This window comes from Astyanax mexicanus, chromosome 10, assembly GCF_023375975.1.
Source record: "Astyanax mexicanus isolate ESR-SI-001 chromosome 10, AstMex3_surface, whole genome shotgun sequence".
NCBI lineage: Eukaryota > Metazoa > Chordata > Actinopteri > Characiformes > Acestrorhamphidae > Astyanax > Astyanax mexicanus.
In genome coordinates, this window is record NC_064417.1 from 37750571 (window position 1) to 37773330 (window position 22760).

At 37.1% G+C, this 22760-nt stretch overlaps 1 protein-coding gene across 2 annotated transcripts in view; it reads right to left on the reverse strand.

The window, feature by feature from the left end:
- Positions 1–6528: 6528 nt before the first annotated feature.
- psd2 (pleckstrin and Sec7 domain containing 2) overlaps positions 6529–22760 on the reverse strand; it is a 60262-nt gene continuing 44030 nt past the window's right edge. Inside the window, exons 6-15 of one of the 2 annotated variants that reach the window (XM_022684069.2) lie at positions 21206–21318; positions 19732–19790; positions 14852–14941; positions 14202–14245; positions 13898–14088; positions 11764–11834; positions 11140–11297; positions 10057–10201; positions 9726–9869; positions 6529–8432 (exon numbers count right to left, since the gene is read on the reverse strand). In XM_022684069.2, coding sequence (XP_022539790.2) covers positions 8229–8432; positions 9726–9869; positions 10057–10201; positions 11140–11297; positions 11764–11834; positions 13898–14088; positions 14202–14245; positions 14852–14941; positions 19732–19790; positions 21206–21318 — 1219 coding nt within the window. In that variant the 3' untranslated portion in view covers positions 6529–8228. Of the gene's footprint in view, positions 8433–9725; positions 9870–10056; positions 10202–11139; positions 11298–11763; positions 11835–13897; positions 14089–14201; positions 14246–14851; positions 14943–19729; positions 19791–21205; positions 21319–22760 lie in introns of both variants that reach the window. The other variant, XM_049484056.1, reaches the window with a different exon arrangement.

A 22760-nucleotide genomic window follows, 5' to 3' on the forward strand; every position in this document is an offset into this window, starting at 1 on the left:
AGGTCTCTATAGAGGTTATTTAGTGTAAAACTGTAATACAACCATTAATTTGGTTCTTAAAGGCAGTAGCTCATAAATCTGTTGTTAATGTTAACTCAAAATCCCTGGAGCAGATTGAATTTAGTTTAGGAGTATTGTTTTACTGTGTGATTTTTTCCCTCATCCTCTGAGATCACTACAGTCTAAATTACAATGGCTTTCAAAATGTCAATTTTGCAGTAAAACTTCAGAAATTAAGTAAGTAGGGCTTGCTTAAACTCTGATAATTCATGTTGCCCTGCCATTAGCATGTTGGTCAGCCCTCAGCCTCACACATAAGATAATGTCTCACAACTTATGCATTTTTTTACATGACAACATTTTTTTATTAAATTTACCTGAATTAGCAATTAAGTTCTAAATGTCAGTAGGAGACTAAAGTTAATTTTTTCATTTCATCTAAATCACAAGGATGTTGCTGTAAATTTTTTATTGGAAAATTGGTAAAATTCCCCTTTAAATTATCTTTTTGCATTTTAAGTATTGAAGTATTTTGAAGGAACCAGTGTATTGAAAGGCTCCTCAAAGAACCAAACGAGGTTCTCACCTAGGGCTCCTTTTGGCACCTTTATTTTGAAGAGTGACATCGAAAAGTGGTAATGTATGGACACGGTCTGGGTCACTTTAAAACAAGCTCATGCTGGAGCTTCTCCCAGTTCTTGTGTAGTGTTAGGTTTCTCATTCCTCTCCTCTCACATGTTTAAAGGCACAATGCTTCCTGTAGGGAGACTTATATATAGATGTATTTATTTGAGTAAAGACTATTAGATGAAGAATGTTATTATAAGAAACAGAAAATAGAAAAACAAACCTAAATCTAATCCCAAACTCTCGTTACATATGGATTAGCAGATATTAGCACTGTTGCACAGGCATGGCATGATGAGTCTGCTTTTGTTAGGGCTGCAGGACGTGGCTGCGATTTGATAGCTTGTGTTTAGAGGGTACATTGGGGCACAGATAAATGCAGCCAAGCTCTTTACTACAGTCTGGTGTGCGTTAAGGCTGTAACAGGCGGTACAGGCTGGAGTTAGTTACTGAAGACTCCCCTACTGTAGGCCTCAGGCTTCAGACTCATGCGATGCGAGTGTGAGCACATAGGGAGACTAAGGGTGCAGGAACTGCGGCCATTACTGATCCCCTTAGAAGGGGTCTGTCTGTACAGTAAAGGCATTCAAAGCACTTTTTACCATTTTTTTCTCTCCATCCTCCCTTCCAGTGTAGCCCTCAAACTGGGTTATGCTCGGCTTAGGCCATACCTCCTCAAGATGTGGGCTTTGCTTCTAGACTGCTCACTATTCATTCACTGCAGAGGCTATTTTAAGCCCCATTTATAGACTTTGCTCTTTTTTTCCTGTAGGCCGCTAAGCGAACGTTTTCCTAACACTGCCCCGATCTGATTACCAAACTGTTCGACGTGTGCCACAAATGCGATGACTTGACCAGTTTGATTAAGCTTCTCGTTTGTACATAAAGTGCTACCACAAATCAAAACTGGAAATACAACTATAAGCCTTGAAAAGGGTCTTGAAAAGAAAAAAAAACAGGCGTTTCCTGGAACAGATAAACCATCACAAATCCTAATGAAAGGCCTCACAGAAATTTACAGAACCATTATTTTCTTTTGCACTCAAGAAAACAAGATGCCTCTCACAATCAAATACGCACACTTGTGTCAAGAGGTTTTATTCCTATTTGAAAGCGGAACTAGTCCACTTTAAAGGTGCTATTAGGTACTAAACAGCTCTGTGACATAGCTCACTGCCTCTAGAGCTGGCAGTGTTTTCAACGAGAGCAGTACCTGCTCTCCCAGTGTCTGTTCCAGAGTGTTCCAGCTTAACTTACTTAGTTACTTACGTTGTCCACACCAGCAAAGTTCTGGCTTTGCTTCCGAACCACAGGGCAGTATTCATACTTGGTGATGGATGAACACTGCACTGTGGGGAACATTTGATTAAAGTGTGACACACACACACACACATGCGCGCTGTCAATCACGAACGGGACTCCAGCCATGTGGTGGGGAGCAAGAGCTAGTTGAACATATAGTCTCTATACTGTTAGCGGTGCTTCTTCTACTGTCATCTTAATTGTCAGAATGTGTGTATCTGCTTATTTTCTATGCTTATAACACCTGTATAAACACCTTAAGAAAGCTCTGCCATGTGGAGTTTGATTTCAAATAGAGCAGACTAAACTGGAAAATATACACATATATAAAACAATTAAAAAATAGTAATGAGCTTAATGAGATGAAATTAAGCAACAGTTCAACAGCCTACTTCAGTTGTGTGTCTTTTAGTGTGTATGCAATATTCCAAGCTTTCATTTTACCTTCCTACTGAAACCACGGCCAGTTACGATCCTCTTGTAGTTCTCACTTTATGTTCGTAACCTCTCCCCAGCTCAAGGCCTTGACCAGACCAGCTTAGCGTATAAATGTGTTTGCATATTTATGTGTTTCCACACACTAAAGAGATTGTATAGGTTCTAATTGTAGTTGGACATTAGGGAAGATTCGAGGGTAAATGCACAAGGAGAGTACTCGCATATCCCATGTTCCATCCCTGTTTTATTCCCTATGAAATGTGTTGTACTTAAAAAAAGAAAAGTTAAATATATGACCTGTGATGTGTGTGTATATATGGTTTGTTACATATGATGCTCCTCTTTACGAAAAAAAAGGATAACCTATATATATATATATATATATATATACAGGAAAAGCATATTGCCGTTTTTTCCTTTGTATTTTATACTTACAGAAAGCATTGAATCAAATGGATAAATACTTGCACTTTAAATATATTAAGAAGAATAAAAAATCTGCATATTATTTTTGATAGGAGATCTCACATTCAAAAGAGTATAACTTTACTTTCCAGGCTTTATGACAATTGCTGTTGGGCAAAGATGTATCATGTTCTTCTACTTATTGAAGTCTATTTTGTCTGTGTTACAGAAGGTTTACTAAAGTCAATTGCATGATGAAGTAGTAGTGCACCAACTGTTCTTTTCTTTAGTTGGTTAAAATGTCTGATGAAAAAAAAAAACTGTGATGATTGCTCTCATGTACGTATCCATGTTAAACTCCAGCCATCCATTTTAGGATATTACATTTTGTTTGGTTTTTCTTTTGCCTTCCTTCTAACATAAATATGGTGCTTACATTGGCTTAGAAGAAGTCCCACTCATTCTACTCTTCATCACCACTTCCGTCATTACCCTCCTTTGTATCCTGCATCCATTCCCTTGCTGTTTGTGTATGATCACAAATTAATTGAATTTCTGTTCTTGGTAACAAGTGAGTTTTTGTACAGGTACCTACCTTGTTTCTGAGTTGGAAAGCCTTTTTTGTCTGAAAATGACTAATTGCAATAAAACATTCATTTCCCCTGGAATTTGTGTGGCTTTTAGTGTGACCTGTTAATCTGTCTGAAATGACTGAAACATGTTTAGTCTTTCAGTGCAAATACAGTGCACAGTACAGTTTTTTTTTTGCATGACGTATTGAATTTGTGCACAGTTCATACAAAAAAATACAATTCAATCAACAACCACAAATCAGAAAAAGTTGGAACCATCCCTCTGCCTCTACCACGCTTCACAGTTGGTATACGATTTTTTGAAAGCCATGTTAGGACTTTATTTATCTTCATCTATCTGCTGTTCACATGCTTTTATTCATTCTTTATTTTGGCATGAATTTTATGCAATAAATTCACTAGGCGCAGTTTAGGGTCAATCAATATACATGTAAACAATGAAGGAAGATGTGTTAATGTATTTAACACAAAAAAGTAAATCAACTACAGTCCACTCAAAAAAAAAAACTGACTAAATGCAATGTAACAAATTTGAAACACTTTTTCACAGCACTGAACATGACTCTTCTCTGAATAAAAAATGGGTAAATGGCAGTATTTACCCATGTTTCACAAAACTAAATGCCTTACCATCTTATCATCAGTATGTTTTGCCTGTAAAACAAATATATTCAATGACATGCCAAAAGTCATGGGATATCAGTATATAAACTGAATAAATATTTCTTCAGAATATAGCTTGAAAATGCCTATACCTATATAATATATGAGGTGATATCTTGTGAGTGAGGCTAATCAATTGCCAGTGTGCTCAGTGTGACGCAATGTGAATCTGCTGCGATAGTTGGCACAGGGCAAAGCTGTGCAGGAATTTAACATTCCTCGTTCCACCGTGTCACATGTGCTAATGAGAATGTCATATGTAAAGCATAGAAAGCATTACCACCCACAGTAAACAGCACAATGTGTGGTAATGACCGATGAAGTCTGGCTAAAATTATCTATGTGAAAATATAAGACGCAGAAGTCACATCCACATTCAATGCAAGAAGCCCACACGCACATCCCACAAATCAGTTTTTTTTTTAGCTTTCGTGTGACAATGCAAAAGAACAGGTACAATTAAACCCACATCCTGTAATATTGTAACACCAGTGTCTTGTTATCAGTAAAGTTATTGATATGTTAATTAAATGCACACAGCTACAGTCGAAGAGCACAGGTTAAGTTTCTAACTTTTCTGTGAACTTTAGCCACTGTTTGGATGTGTTCAGATTACCTGATTTACTGTAGTTCTGAAAGACAGTTAAGTAAATCTAGGTATTAAATGATAGCCAATACACTACCTAACATTAAATCAAAATGTATTGTTTATTTGTATTTGTATGTGTTCTAGTGTTTTTCGAGTAAATCACCACTTTTCTTCCTTAAACGTGTGATCAATGGCATCAGTTTCAGTCAGACAAGATATGCAGAAAAGCTTAAGAATAAAGATCTTGACGTCACTTTACCAGTGAACTCGTACAGAATGTCATGACGCCCTCTAGTGGTGGGATACAGAGCTGTCCACGGTGCTGAAAACAAATACGGGATATTTCAGGGAAACAATATCATCAAATCCAACATCCCATATCAATCAGCATTAAAACTGAGATTACCTTATTTAAAAAAAAAAAATAATAATAATAATAAATAAAAAATAAATATTTATATATATATATATATATATATATATATATATATATATATATATATATATATATATATATACTGTAAAATATAGTAGATATGCATTATTATTTATATACAGAACCAGTCAAAAGTTATACCATAAATTCAGTTTGTCATGATTTAAAAATGTTCTGTATTGTAGATTAATACTAATGTCATCCAAACTATGAAGAAAAACCTATTTAATTATTTCGTAAACAAAAAAGTATAAAGCAAACCAGGATAGGTTTTATATTTTAGATTCTTCAAAGTAGACACACACCTCTTGCTTACCTGACAGCATTGCACATCTTGGCTGGATTTTTTCAGTCAGTTTTATGAGGTAGAGCCACCTGGAATTCAGGCTTTTAGTTAACAGCTGTGCTGAACTCGTAAAGAGTTAATTATAATAATGTCATGCTCTCTTAATGTGTTTGAGAGCATCAGCTGTAAATTTGTGAAGAGGTAGAATTTGTATAAAGTGAATAAAGTGAAAAGTGAAGCATCATCATCCTCATCATCACAAAAATCTAACACTGATTATCAGTAATAAGTGATTTCTTATCTGGTTGTGCTTTTTGCCAGAAGATGTCAGTGCATGGAAGAGACCATATTTTAGTATACTATTACAGTTTCATTTATTGTTTATAAGGATGATCATTTATTTAATATTATATATGGTCATTTAAATAACAAATCATACAAACTGATTAACAGTTCAAAAATAAAAATAATCTGAAAGCTGTTTATTTGGGTGGCTCGTCACACATAGCTTGGTTTAACATGGTCAACAAGTAGGCTACAGTCTGATATAGTTGCCTCTAAATGGCAAAAGAGCTAGCGTAGTTAGCGGGTAATGCTAATGCTGCTCCAGAAGCAGCTCCAGAAGCAGCAGACTACAGGCTGATAATGCTCATCTCTGAGTCTTTCATTTATCTTAAGATGTTTGAAGTTTACATTTCAGCTCAATGAAGCACTTTCAGCACCAACCTGAGCCTAAGTCTAATTAAAATGTTGGTTAGATGAAAACAGTTAGGAGAACACAAGTTTGGATGTTGACTTGTGACCTTTATCTTCCTTCCCAACATAAGTGCAATCCAACATTGCCACTATTTTTGCAAATGTTCCTTTGATGATGAGTGTATGAGCATTTCTCACTATTGCTGAGCAAATTTTACTTTGTCTCTGCTGACTTTTAAAGCCTTGAATTTAAACTGTAAAAAGCAATAAAAGCACAAGGCAGAGCTCATAAATACGTTTTATGTTACAAGGCATGGTGAATGGGAGCAGTATGTGGACTAGTATTGCTCTGTTTTAAGTGTACCAGAGTGTGCTTTTAGAAATTTTGGGTTTTTTGATGATGTGTGTATGCTGGAAGAATTGGGAGAAATGTTAATATGCACTTTACATAAAAAAAACAAAACAATTAATAAATAATCACACAGAAGCAGAGTAAATTATAAAATAATCATCACAATCTTTTATTACAACAGCTTTGTATTCTACCCTAAACATTGGGGAAAATCATTGTTAGCACAACAGCCAAAGCGACAAGTATAGGGAAGTCAGTTTAAGAAAGCAGTTACTAAGAGTGTATAAAATCGCAGCTCTTTATTACACACATATAGCAGTGTGAGAGCCAAAAGCTCATTCTCTCACTCTCAACGTCGTCATGCGCCAAAACTGCACTAGAAAAATCTACTTGCCGTTGCTCGAACACAGAAAGTCCGTACCATGAGGGTGGATGGAGATACATCTGGGGCTGGGAATACGCCAGGTGAAGAGCCAAGCATAGTTATAGAGCCATGGGCAGGCCTTCTTCTTCTGGACAAGTAGCACTGATCCCATATTCACCATACTGATTTACAGCAACTTAAACCATATGAACAGAATTGAGTCAGGTAGTCCCTTATGCTACAGTGACTGTGAGATGCAGTCATCAGGAGCTGATCGGGGGCGTGGAACGTGGTCGGAATTTGCAGTCCTGCTGCATCATGCTTCGTCCAGGTTTGTAGGGAAGGCTTTTGTGGTCTGCTGAAGAAGACATGCAGTCCTGTGTCGCTTTCAAACACTTACGAATGATCTTCTTCTTCACTGTTGTACTTCAACATACAAATAACTCTCGCATTTTAATTCCTGTATTTCCCTTTCACTCCGTCAGTCATACATCCACACTTCCACTCGCACACATTCCTGCACTCATACGCACATTTTCTGATGCTTTGTGATTCTGTTTCTCACCACATACCCTGTCTTCTCTCATTATATGATACGTAAAACATTTTGTTTGAAGTAGAACCTCCTTGCCTTGGGTCCCCCATCGCCCCCCAGAAGGTTTTTCACTGAAAAAAACTGTGATTAAATATAGAAGTAGTTTTGATAGTTTAAGATAAATTGCTTTCAACATTACAAGTGCCGGAGTCCACTGTAACGGCTCAGAAAGGTAACCTCACGATAAATAAATATGACATAATAAATAATGGGCATATTGTATTTGCATTACTGTAGACAGCTCATATGAGTCTGAACACACACCTCAGTGCGTGACGGAGCCCTTAAAATGGCTACTACAGAGGCTGAGACACCAGAGGCCTCATGAATAAGCCAAGTGCTACATCTCTAGCAAAAAACAAAACAAAAAACAAAACAGGTCAGTCAGGAAGCCATCTCTTCATACAGCCTCACAGGATTCACATACCGATTTTTGATGTCACTCTAAGCGTGTCATGACAATGTGACACTGTTCCATCATCACTGTGATGTTACAAAGTCTGACCAACTTCAGGAAAGGTGCTCGCTCTTCTGGCATTACGCACGATGAGCCTCATTAGTGCATCTCCTTCACCATCGCAAACGTGTCCCTCTGATACAGTCTTGGTCTCCTCTTTAATTCTGTATTTCCTTTTTTGGCACATAATGAATGTCCATTTCAGTATTAAAATGTTAACTGGTGTTATAATAGTAATAATACTAAGGATACTTACAATAGTCATAATTTACTGTACACTGAAATAATGACATTTTTTAATGCTACGTTCACGTTTCTCTCTTTTTCCAGAAAGAGAACCGCCTCAGCTGTCTCAATACCGTCAAGGCTGCAGTTAAGCCACACTTAACTGCAGTTCAGGAGTTCACAGAGCCCTGCATAGTCCTTTAGCTGTGGTTGTCGGGGTTTTTATGAGCGGCTCGGCCGTTGAGTCCGGGACCCTGGCTGATGGAAGGGCTGGATTGGGTTTTGCGCAGGTGGCAGTCGCGGCCGTCTCCACTGAACAGGCTGGCTTCAATCTTGTCCAGGTCGTCGCTCCCCACGCGCAGTTTGGCCTGCAGCAGGTTGACGTACGTCTCATAACGGCTTTTCTGCAAAGACATGAGCACAGTGAAGCTGTTGATAACACAGCAATGCTTTCCTTGAAAAAAAAAAACATCTTTTATCACTGACATGATTTGAAACTGTCCTGTACATTGTTTTACTTGCCAACTACTTTTGAGAGAAATTCTTCAAAATGACTTTGTCCTGCTTTTTACTAGGTAACCAACAACTAATTTATTAAATACATAAAATCGATTTTTAATATAGTTGGCAACTAATTTAATAATGGATAAGTTTGGTCTACATTATTATACACATAAGTACAGTTGCTACCACCTAATGTTGAGCAGTAAGCAAACCAATGTCGTGCATGCCTGCTGGAGTCGTGGATAAAGGAGATTCTTGGTACGTTCGTAGTAAATTAGTTTGTTTTTTATTTTACTTAACATAAAGAGCTAAACAAGACCTAATTCTTAAATTTTACCTAAAATCTGAGAGCTCTGACATTGCGTGGTGTTTGAGAATCTTAACCAATTATATATATTTACATTACATACACTGTTTTTATGTTATTACTACTACTACTACTACTAATAATAATAATAATTCTTCATGTAAACACAAATATTTTGAATAATGTTAAGTTGCATGTTCCATATACAATTACAACATTAGTACAAAGACAGTTTGGTTTATTAAACAAAAGGCTGTAAATCAAATGTAGTTTTTTTCCCTTTTATCCAATTAATAACCGAATTATCAGAAAAATAACCAACAGATTATTTGATTAGCAAAATAATCATTAGTTGTAGTTTTACTCCAGACTTTAACTTGACATCCACAAATCTTTTTGCTGCTGATTGTTGGAACGAGGTTTGAGGAGTTGATGTATTTATATAGCTTTGAATTGGTTATTTTCTTATGACAACCGTGAACAAGCCATAGCCCTAACATGCTAATTATTGTTGCGCATTGCAATGCAAAACTATATTATCTAGTATATATTACTTACCTTTTAAAATTGATTACACTCATTATTTTTTTCTAATACATTTTCAAAAGAGAGAGCTCATTTTCTTTTTTCACTTTAAAATTGCACAAAACAATAATAATACTTTACTTTAAAATGTAAAAATGTCATAAGGAATATTTCATCTTTAATATTTCAATAATCTTTCACATATTCCACTTAAATATCCAGAGTAACAGACATTTCGACAAGGGGATCCAAACTGCCATTGTATATGTATGCAATTGCTGAATCCATTAACAGTCACAGTTTTGTATGATTTTTGCTCATATTAAAATGGTAATTGAGAGTGGGAGAGCAGGTTGCTGACCTCGTAGGTGAGATAGTGCTCTTTGATGCGGTACTCCTCCGTCTCTTTGCTCTTGGGCGTGAGCTCTGGAGGGCTCTTCTTGTGCTCCTCCACCTCCAGAGATATCTGCTTCAGTTTACTCTCATGGCATTTCAGCTGCTCCTCCTGCACCAATCACACATGCCAACATGCAAACAGGGTTGCAGTGGACAGGCCAATCAGACACAGGAAAAAGAAACAAGAGTTAAACTCAGTTACTCTGAACTGATGATTTATTTGAGTTATATGCGATAATTTGGAGTCCCATAGACTATACAGTGTTGTGTTTAGCAATAAAGTAAAGGGTGTGAACCTCCTTGAGCCTGGTCGTAGATGATGGGAGCAATGGTCTACAGAATTTCTTCATGGAGCCGATGGCCGCAGGAAACGCAGGAGCCGAGAACAAAGCAGCGACCAGATTTATCCTGAAGATCCATGACATCATCTCTTCCTCACTCCTACATAGACAAACACACATCCACACACACCTTATCCCCATACACCTTAAAACTTACACTGATGCAGGCATGCACAAGCACCCATCCTTTGAGGTAAGATATATACTGTTCTCCCATGAATTTGGGCATCTCTGTGAATATACAAAAGCTAATATATATTTATATAAATAATTTTATATCTAATTTTTCCGCATTTTCTCCCCAATTTGCACGGTCAATTACCCAACCCACTCATTAGGACTCCCGCTATCACTAGTAATGCCCCAACACACCAGGAGGGTGAAGACTACCACATGCTTTCTCCAATACATTTGAAGCTAGCCACCGCTTCTTTTCGAGCTGCTGCTGATGCAGCATTGCCAAGCAGCATCACAGAGCGCTCGGAGGAAAGCGCAGCAACTCGGTTCTGATACATCAGCTCACAGACGACTTGTGCTGCAGACAACACCGTAGGAGTGACACCAATCCCAATTTTGCTCCCTCTGAACACCGGCAGCTTAATGGCAAAGCTGCATGAGCTGGGGTTCGAACCTGCAACCTCCCGCTCATAGTGACAGGGCTTTAGACCGCTGGACCACTCGGTGCCTTATTGCTCTTTTTTTTCTTTTATGTAGCTTTAGCAAACACAGCACCAATCTGGAATACTACAGGAACAGCCCAGCACCAGCAGCTACACACACACCAACAACTAATAGTTTCTTTAGATTTAAGAGTTTAATAGCTCAGAAGGAAAACTGGTTGTACTTTTTGAATCACTGCAGGTTCCTGGAACCCCACTTTGAGAACAGTCAAGATTTTTTGTTCCAAACCAACTTAAAAAAAAAATAGGATACAGAGAAGTCTCTGAGCACTTCTGCATTTGATATTGGTAGTGATGTTTAAACAAATGCTGTATTTATTCTCCACACTGAACTGAAATGAAAGGAGTTTGATCTTACGGAGCCTGGAAGAGGAAGACTCTCCAGTCTGATGTTTTGAGTTTGAGCACGTTGGGTCTCTTGCTGTAGTCATTGGCTCTGGTGGCCAGCGCGTGGTGCACACGCACTGCGTTCTTCAGATCCACTTCAGACAGGTCCTTGTCTGGCTTATACTCATCCTGAACACACGGGGGCAACAGACAGCAGAGCATTAGAGAATGAGCGGAGGCAGGAGCTGAAGGTGGATAAGCTTGGTCATGTTGCAGTAGGATGCCAGTGTGTTTGTGTGTGTGTGTGTGTGTGAGTGTGTGCGTGAGAGAGAGAGAGAAATAGAGAGAGAGCAAGAGAGAGAAAGACTGCAGGTTTGCAGGATTAAATGTTGTAAGACTTGTGTTTAATGTTTTTAATAGACTGTAATAAATTATGAAACGTAACGATAACACATTCTAAATTAGATTTTTTTTTATTTGGATCATACTACACAGCATTATTTGTCATGTTAATAAAACACTTTACTTAAATTCAAACAAATTTAAGAGGGAAAGACCAAAAACAAAAATGAGACAAAAAAGACAAAGTATGAGAGTTAGAAAATAACGTTAGTGTGTATTTTTGTCTGTGTGTTTGTGTGTGTGTGTAAATTACTTTTTGCAGATAGAGGATCATGCCCTTCAGCACAGCATAGAATTTCTTCCAGCCTCTCCGTCCTCTTGGGGCTAGAAAAAGAGAAAGAGATAGATAGATAGAGAGAGAGAGAGAGAGAGAGAGAGAGAGAGAGGGATAAGGATGGATTTCAATAAGGCCTTTGTGGTTGTTGCACCTCCAGCTGTGAAGGTTATCTCCTCTGCATGTTTAAAGCTCAGGATTTCAGCAGCAACTCTGCCAGCTCAGCTCAACATAAATTCTAATTAGTCTAATTAGCTCTTACATCATACCACAGCAACTACCTTAAAACCACAGGGTCCCTGAGGGCCTGGTTTCTTACTGTTAATGTGACTTTATATCATACCTTTCCATAAGGCCAAATGATTCACTATAGTATTGTGCAGTATTTCTTTCTTGTTTGGTTGAACAAATATAAAAAATACTTCTTCTCGCTTTAGAATCTGAATCTGAAAACACAAATGTTCAAATGAGAAGAATTTTTTTTTAGTTTAAAAAAAATAATGGCCTCATTAAAAACAAAGTATGAGCACCTCAGGCCTGATACTTTTCATATTAAAAAAATGTTTAGGATAAAAATTAACACTAAACATCAGCGCTGGGCAGTATGATGGTTCATTCAGGTTATTGTTAAAGCGTAAAAATTGTAAAACATGATGGGGTGTGCAAAAAATAAATGATATTTAGAACGGTGTAATTTAGACGCCTCACAAACAGCACAAAGGTTTAGCACTAATGTGTAGCAACTGGAAGCTAGCACACACATTCACTCAAAGATACGGTGGCCGAGAAAGCCCAGCGCAGTGCAAATTGAAAAGCGCTGCAAAAGCACAAAACACATCCATCAAAATTACAACACAGGCGCAGCAAATAGAAAAACGCGCTGCAAACACAACCACAACACAACGGAAGTGAGTCACAACACAACGGAATTTTCCTGGGGGACCTTAAAAGATGCTGTATTAGCTGTATACAAAGGACAATAAGTGGCAAACAAGCTTCTGAAAAGTAAGTTATGTTTATTACCTGTGATAACCACGGTTGTGTGCATATTATTAAAAGTTCGGCTTCACAAAACGCCTTGTTTGACACTTATTGTCCTTTGTACACATAGTGAAGTCTGAGACGTTACTGAAGACGCAGCTTAGCTGGTACAGCATCTTTTAAGGTCCCCCGGGAAAATTCCGTTGTGTTGTGACTCACTTCCGTTGTGTTGTGGTTGTATTTGCAGAGCGTTTTTCTATTTGCAGCGCGTTTTTCTTTTTGCAGCGCGTTTTTCTATTTGCTGCGCCTGTGTTGTAATTTTGATGGATGTGTTTTGTGCTTTTGCAGCGCTTTTCAATTTGCACTGCGTTGGGCTTTCTCGGCCACCGTACAAAGAGCCCTGAGAAATTTTAACATCTCTGTAGTCCATGTTATGTTGGAGCTCTTGTGCTGTACTCGATTTCCAATGGAAGAAATAAATGTGGTAAATAAATATGTACATAAATATGTTCAGAATCATTTTCCTTATTCTTTGAATTATGAAGTCATTTAAGAATATAAAATATAAAAAACAGCACACTTTGCCAGTGTAGCTGAGTGGTTTTAGCAAGTTCAGTTTGAGAAGCAGTTTTTTTTTACCACAGTAGTCCATCAAGATAACCAGCTTGATCAAACGTTCAGTTACCTTGGTCAAAGAAACAGACCAGCTGCTTGAAAATTAAATCAAGGCCAATTAAATTCAGAATTTAGTTTTTTTAATTTCTGGTGATGTATTGTTTCATTCTGTTAAAACTTTCCCTCCTGTGTGAGTTTATATACTGTACTGTTTATATACTGTGTGTGGTCACATTCTACAGCATAGAATCAACATGGATGAGAACTCAAACACTGAGCAAACTAAGCAACTAGTACCAAAGAAGTCGCAGTGTTTGTCATTCATTAGCATAATTGAGACAAAATGTTTAATTAACCATGATACTGATTTTAGGTCATTTCTCCCAGCACTACTGCATCAAACTGATGTTCAGTGCCTGTTATGCAACATTAAAAAAGCATCAAAACAAGTTAAAATTTTCTCTTTCTTTCTTTTTTCTTTCTCTGTCTCTCTCTCTCTCTCTCTAGACACACTTACTGCGTTTGCCGTCCATGTCTGCGTGGCTTTTGCGGCTGAGGATGCCGTGTTTGTAGGTGGCAGCATTGAGCAGCAGAGGGATGGCAATGAAAGGGTTACTGCCATCTGTTACCCTGACAACACGCTTTCCCCCTGCCTCGCACTGGTCCTCCACCAGCTCTGACAGACTCTTCCTCAACTCCTCTTCCTCACTGCAAATAAACAGAGAGGGATTACACACACACACACACACACACACACACACACACACACATTTTTCAGACACACTGTTATATAAAGTGTGAAAGTGAAAGCAGATACTCACATGGCCCATTCTAGTTTCTCGTTCTTTATTGAGTTATACAGCACCTACACAAGAAAAAGGAGGAATGATATCATGTCAGTGCTGAAATGCAACAGGTATTCAACCACTTGAAGCAATGTATGAAACCCAGAGCTTCTGGGTTTTAGTGCTCTGAAAGCTTCTTCTGTTACAAGACCAGAAAAATAAAACAGCTACACCAGCTCACAGACGCCCTGTGCTGATCAACATCATCACCCTTTGGAGAGATGAGGGGAAAGAACACCATCCACCCATCCAGCGAGAACAAGGGATTCAAACAGACCATAGTGGTAGCGCTATAGACGGCAGGACCACTCGGCGCCCAGCAATACAATTGTAATCATGAATTTAGCTCAGCGGTGCTGCTCAAGTTGCATGTGAGTGAAATTTACAAAAAGAAATACAGCTAATCTTTTGGTAAACAAGCAAATACTAGCAAATGATAATTTAGCTCAGATAACATTCATTTCTTAGTCCTGTTCACAGCTTGTATCTTTTAGATGGAAATGCAGTTTGTAAAGATTTAGCAATCAAACTAATTAACAGGACATTATGTGTACACTGAAACAAACACATTAACCTTGATTCAGCCGTTCTTGTGTGACAATTTCCTGAGGAGCAGAACTCAGTACCTTAAGTAATTCTTTGGGAAAATCTTTGCCGTCATTCAGACCATCCAGATTGCTAATGAACTGCTGGCAAGACATCTTCTTCCCAATGTTCTGGAACAAAAAAAAGAATCAGGGCAGAACTTTAAACAAACTAAACTATTTTTATACAAAAGTGTTGCACAGAGTATACAAATTAGAGCATACACAGTTCTGGATATGGAAATAAGGGTAGTTATAAATATGTACTATTAAAAAAAAAATAAACACAACACAAAGTCCACCACCAGAGGGCAGTGATGTACCAACATTCATTCCACACAAAGAACAACTGTCTAGACTGTCTAAAGCATTGGTCTTGCAGACAGTAGATTAACTAAATGTATTATGTTTTGTCTCCTTAACTTTATTTCAGTTATTAATAAACATTTCTCCATTTTACGTCTGCAACACATTACAAAAAAAGTTGGGATGAGGCCAATTTATGGCTAATAAAAAGGTAAAAAATAAATAAAACATTGTCATTTTAAATCTCGATTTAGTACAAAAGCAGTATTGACAAAAGGCTGAGTAATTAAATAGAAAAGATGGGCAGATGTCCAATTTGTCATTAAATGCAAGAGAAAATCCCTCAGATAGCACTGCATCATACGCAAGAAATTACTCTGGCAAATCCAAGCAATACAATATTATATTCACAAATGCCACTTGAAACTTAAAAAAACAGAAGTTTATGTCAAGCATGTGCAAAAGTGGCATCGGCTTCTCTGGGCTCAGAGATCAGAAATTACACAGTGAAAAAATAAATCAGAATTCCAGATATTTTAGGAGAAATAGACTGTATACACTTCGGAACAAAGACAAAAAAGACCATCCAGACTGTTATCAGCCAGTTCTAAGGTCAAGGTTTGCCATGGTATACTTGGTGCACCTATTTATTAGCAGCATTATTGCAAAAGGTGCACTGAGATGTAAGAGAAAGAAATGTTGCCATCAAAATGACATTTTATCCAGTATCATCCATGTATTTTCGTAAAAGATGATGCAAAGTCACATTCTGCCCACATTACATTGACATGGCTGTAGAAAATAAGAGTGCTGGGAATGAACTGAACTGATCTGTTTCCAATGGAAAATGTGAGGAGAATTTAAAACTATAAAATATATAAAATATAAAATGTCTTATACTTAGACTATACTGAGAAACAATATAAAACTTTAATTTTAATTGCATTCCAATAGTCTTAATTTCCTTCTGATTTGTATTTTGTGTTTTATCTTAATGAAATCCATGAAAAACGTGTTTTACAGCATGTCAAATGAAGTAAAACGAAGTTTCACAAAAGAAGCAGAATCACAAAAAGCAGAGAAAACACACAAAGAGGAAGCTGCACTTACCACCTGCATAAGCCGAAGAAAGAGATAAGAGTGCATTAGGAGAGATAAGCCAGAAATAGAGAGACAGGGCGGTTAGAGTGACAGAGACTGAACGAAAGAAATAATGGAACTGTGGCAGCCTCAGTCTCTACCAGACAATACTGTATGGGTAAGGATCTGGGTTGTATGTTTCTTTAGCTGTCACTATTATCAATAGAAATGATAATGGAAGTCTTCTGATCATTTTGTTGATAAACTGAGTAATCAGTGCTTTAAAATAAACTCATGGATTTTTGAACATAGTGAATTTTATAGATCACATTAAAATGAGAGGGTCTCACTTCCTCAGAATCATCTTAGTGTTAAGATCATCTTAACTGGTAGAGAGAGTTAATGCTCTGTGTGAAGCTCACTCGACCCTTTAAGAATCATCTTTGTGCTAAGAGGCTTTTGGAAAAACCCAGTCTAGGCTATCTGCAGGTATTATAAATTCATTCTTAACATGTTTTAAGGCATTTTACTGTCACTAAACACCATGCTGCTGTGGGGGAATTCGTTTTATAAAATCTTAACGAAACACTAGCTATTTTTTTCTTAATGTGAAGTATGTAGAACATTTTAAAACAATAATTTGTGTTTAAAAATGCATGACTACATAGTATTAAATGCCTGAGAAAACCTGTTTAATAAACAGGGCCCGGCCCAGATCTTGTCTGTATTTACATTGATCCCCTGTCTGTATGTATGAGACACTCTTCGACGTCGCATTTCTCAACCTCCCTCTCTGTCTTTTGAGTTAAGACAACACTGTCGAGGCTGGTTAGAGCCCTGCACCACTGTTTTTTTCTGAAATTGAGAGATTTTTTTCACACTTAAAGGGTACTGAAATAGCATTATTCATCCTGGACAGGTCTGGATTCATCTTTAGCATTTAAAAGTGTTACATGCATGAAAAGTACAGGTGTGAGTGAACCACCTTTTGAGAAATATTATAAGTAATACTGGTCACAATTATCTAACACAGGTTGTGACTGATGAACTCTTGCAAGCTCATTACAAAGAAATAATAGAGGGTGAATATGCGTTATTACTATTCTCACAGAAAAAAAAATGCTAATATTATAATGGCCCTCAAACATAGGAGTTCGATGCCTAATCTGGCCAAAACCCACGACTGTACCACTACTCTATAAGAAGAGCTTTATAGAGCATGTTTTGAATTCATTTTCATGAATAAAAACTTTATCTAAAAATATAAATGTTGTTCCACTGTTTCTATGTGTTCAAATGTGTTCAACACCTTTAACTGCTAGAGATGTAGCTTTTTATCAATCAAGCATCTTGTTTCTATACCCATTATCCATTTTTTAAGCTCCACTGAGCATATATAAGCACACTGTATTCCTTTTATATATCTGTATACTGTGATAAGTGTGATTAAAAATCAGGGTTATTACACCAAATATTGATTTCTGAACTATTGATTTTCCTTTTTGAAAACAAAAAGGTTATACTCAAACATAAACCTATAAATAGCAAAATCAGAGAAACTGATTCAGAAACTGAAGTGGTCTCTTAATTCTTTCCAGAGCTGTACTTCTGCCAGTAAAGACTTTTCTAAAATCAGTGGTGAACAGCTCCAACACAAAGCAGCACGGTGAATTTCCACCTAAAGCTGCACCACATTAGTCACCCTCACAGACTTCAATAAAACAGGAATCTAGACCAGGGGCTAATAATAGCTGCTGCTTTATACATTATTACTACAGATGGTTTGCTGCTTAATCACCCACATCAACCCCAAACTCTCGTCCTTAGATTATCTCTTATATAACAGAACTCAGGACTGATTAGATACATAAAATTTACCATCAGGAGTAGGGTTGCAACGGTATGAGATTTTCACGGTATGATAACCGTCTCAGAAAATACCACGGTATCACGGTTATCACGGTGTCACAGTCTGTTACATATATTATTAAACTGTCCCTTAAAGAAATTACAACAAAGGTTTTTTGTTCAATTAACTATTTATTGTAGAAACCTGGAACAATTATATAGATAATAAATAAATATATATATATATATATATATATATATATATATATATACACACACACACACACACACACACACACACACACACACACACACACGTGTCACACATTACATGTACTCTAAAAAGTAAAGATCCTGTATTTAAAATATTCAGTACAATTATTTAAGTTTAAATTATTTAATATCTGATAAACTGAGCCTGGGTCAGTGTCTGATCAACAACTGTTGTAAACGTCCGTTTTACTGCCAAGTTGGTATATAACCAGATACTGCAGAAAGAGGAGATTTATTTCTGACATGATCCTCACAATAGAGATTTCCATTTTAAGGCTTTCACACCTAGTCTGGTGTTAACATATGAAAAACAGGCACGTCAGAATGTGAAAATGAACGCATGTAAATGAATGGCGTCTTTCACATCCAGTCCGGCCAGGACCTTTACACGGACATGTGAATCCATCGTAGCACGCACTTCACGCCTGTACCTGCGTGCCCAAATTTCGGATAACTCAGCGCTTTTGCGAGCGCTTACCGCATGGGTTGTGCACGACTACAAAGAGGTTTTATTTATGTTCAGATTAAAATTATAAACTAAACACATACTTTGCGCTGCACGGCGGGGTGGTGTTCTCGGAGATGGGAGAACAGGTTTGACGTATGTCCATCTTTAGCTGTGACTTTATGGCCACATTGATTACAAATCGGATAACCATCCTCGGGTGCGTTGGGCGGGTATCCGAAATAGTCCCACACTGCTGATTTTAGTTTAGCCTTTTTGTAGGCGGACGGAGATTTGTTTAGTCTGATGCACTTTCTGCCATTCTCACCGCTGTGTGCTGAGTAGCTGAAGCGGAGCAGAGTTGCGCATGCGCGGGTGAGTTTCTCCGCTGGCTTGCCTTTTACCGGTAATAAGCAAACACACACGGTATGATAACCGTGCATTTTAATACCATGGTATACCGTGAAACCGGTTACCGCTGCAACCCTAATCAGGAGTGAAGAACAGAAACAATTTACTTAACTGTATAAAGAAGCTAAAGCTAAGGGAAGTGCAGGGGACACGTAGTCTCTGTCTACTGATGCCAGGAATTGGATGCCAGATTTAAGAGCTGGCTGTTTATCATATCAATCTACACAGTCTCTTAATTAAATCAGAGAGCATCATTAGCATATACAGTCACTGCCCTGTGTTGATCTCTGTCTACAGTAAAGAGAGTAATTATGCGCTACATGAAACAAAATCACATTTTTGGCGGCAATTTCCATATTTTATATAAACACAATTATTACAAAGTGTTACATCTCGGGGTCTAAACGAGGTGGCTGCATCTCGTTAGCACAAAAAGAAAACACAGTCTGAAGCGTCTTTAGTAGGGCTCTAAAGAAGTGGGACAAATTCTACAATGTCTGAGCATGTGTTCTTTACGGACTAATTATGAACTGTATGTGCGATGTAAGTGTATACATACATGGCCATGCAGGTCTGTATTGAGCAGCATAAGAGCACAGGTCAGCGTGTGAGCTCCATCTGCAAATATAAAACACCCAACTCATATAAAGCTATATAAATGATTTAGATGCTTAACAAATAAAGCAACATCATTTTATTTTTCTTCAGGAGTAATCAGTTCTGATCTTGCAGGGTCAGAGTCCAGCACAGTCCGCTCACTTCCTGCTCAAACTTAATTTGACTTTATGAGCTTTTAATTACCAGGTTAAATACGTGTGTTAGAGCAGGGATACTACTACACTGTGCTGGATACTGAGCTACATTACCATTCAAAAGTGTAATGTTTTGTGTCAGTACATTTTTGAAATGTTATATTAAATGTTCTTTTTTTTACTTTTTACCTGTTTTAAAAAAAAACTTAAAGCACAACTTTTATACATTTATTCAAGAACTTAAATCTCTACAACAGAAACTTTACTGGGGAAGGAAAAATCCTTTTAAAATTGCAATAGGAGTTAATGAATCTATTCATCATGATTTTCTTAATACAACCTAAGGAACAACTGACCCACATATTCCAAAAATACAAATTAAAGAGTGTGACTCCCCAATATGTTCAGTTCAATATAAGCTGGGTAATACATCAATATTTTATTCTATCATGAGAAATATTCTTACTGTATCGAAAATAAGCATATTTAGGATATCATCAGCACGTAAAGGACACTGATACAACTAAATATTTCATTACAGAGAGTCTTCAGAAAATCCAGTTTAATTGAATAATTTAATAGCAGAATAACAGAAACGATGCATTTCGTATTTATATCACCTCTGTCAGTATGTGATTACATACACCAACATACAGAAAGGGTGGCAGCTTTTATACTGTTTACCTCGATATAGGAATTGTATCATATTGACTGAAATATACCGTGATATAGATTTTTGCCAGAAAAAAAATAAGGAAAATAAATCTGACCATATTGTTATGACTGTATATTCTGAAAAACAGTTTGTTAACTGTTAACATATAGCTTTTACAGTTAATTTAGAGGTATTTATCACTCGTATATAAATGTATTATTACAGTAATCCTGATGGTAATCTAATATTAGTATTTTTACTACTATTAAATGATTCAGTATGTGAATATGTGCTAGCATATAAAATAATCTCTTAACTAGATAAATGTAAACAATTGTATTAATCAAACCATAATTACAAACCATTGAGTTTATAAATATATTTATTGCAATTTAAATTAAACATATTATCTAAATATTGTTAAAAACATATTTCATTGCATCATTGTGCTATTATATAATAAATAAATAAAGTGGTGTGTAAAATTATTTAGTTAAAAGTAAATATTTATCATAACAGGCCTAATCAAAAACATGGATACCAAACCTCTGACTAATGTCTCTGGACATTAATGGTGTACAGTGTATAGTGTGTGTGTCATGCTTAAAGCTTGCGGTGTGGCTTGCCTTCGGAGGTGAGGGCCTCAGGGTTACAGTGGCAGAAGCGTTTGGAAAAGTGCACTAGAACTCGCTCTCTCTCCTGCGTCTCTCCCATCAGAGGAAATGCCTTCAGGAAGTTCCTGTGTCAGGGGGAGGAAGGTGGAGAGTGAGTAAGAGTGGAGGAGGAAGTGTGTTTTTTAAGCATGAGAGAATAATCAGAAAACCCTACTGAGCAGTCAGCTCTGCCTGAGTCACTGAAGTACGGGTCCTGTTAGGAAACATAACTCACACAGCTCTAAATGTCCCAGCTCGAGTTCAGGGCAACTCATAGAGTGAACGGACCAATCACGGCCGGCCTCAGCAGTGTCTCACACCTCTTCCTGCAGCCCAATATAACCAATGGACTGAGAGCACTGCTGACTTACTGTCTAAGAAATCCCTTTCATCGCTTCCAGCATTCTATTGATACGTGTGCACTTTAGAGCATTTTGGCACCATGCCAATCTACAGCGCATTTAGTAACACGTTACTGTAGTCTAGAGATAAACTTACCATACAGTGAACCTGGATTTACAGTATGTAAACATAGCAACACCTGAGGAGATTAAATTTAGACAACCACAGCAACCTTCGTAGATCTTAAATAAAGCTGCTAAATCAAAGACATTGTCATAATGATGAGTATGTGTTTCTGGTAAAGCCATTTTCCACTTTCTGGCATTTTTGATGCAATACTCAACTAATACACACAGGGTAAGATGCGGCAGCCGATTGTGCACAGTGTACTCTCAACCAGAAACAGCTCAGTTTAGAGTAACTAACTCACTTCTTGATGTTAAACGTTGGGAGGAAACATACAAAGACACAGAGAAAACACTCAGATAGGGACTTGAACCCAAAACCCTAGACCTAAGAGGTGAATGCAATAGCCACCGTGTTACTCACTGCGTAACAGTACAGTTTACTTCTGAGGACATGCACAAATGAATAGACCAATCGGATGCAAGATATGCATGGATGCCATCATGAGGTATACAAATGCCTAGTCAACAGCAAGCATATCTCTATTCTAACATAAAAGAAATATTTTACCAAAATCAGCACAGTCACACCAAAAACCTTGTGTCCCCATTTTTGCTGATTTTCAATATTGACAGCCATTGTTAATCTGCTAGTAGCTCTTTATATAATGTACATTTAATAGATAAATATAAATGCTCCAAAATTGAATATTTTTTACATTAACTACACTGAAAGTTCATTACATTATCCACTTATCCTACAACAAATAGAAATGACCTCAATAATATTTGATAATCAAAACATTGTCTATTGTGTTTATTACACAGTGTAGACTGCAGTAGGTGAAGAAGAAAAATCATATATTTCCCGATCTATGATTAATTTTGTTGTCTTTAAAAGGGTGTGATTGCTGTGTTACATTATTCTATTATATATTAAGTCAGTGACATTTAATATGCATTCAAATCTTAAAATGACAATAATATAATATATCGCAATAATTTCAGGGATGATATATAGTAGTAAATTCTTATTGTGACAGGCCGATAAGATTGTTTTC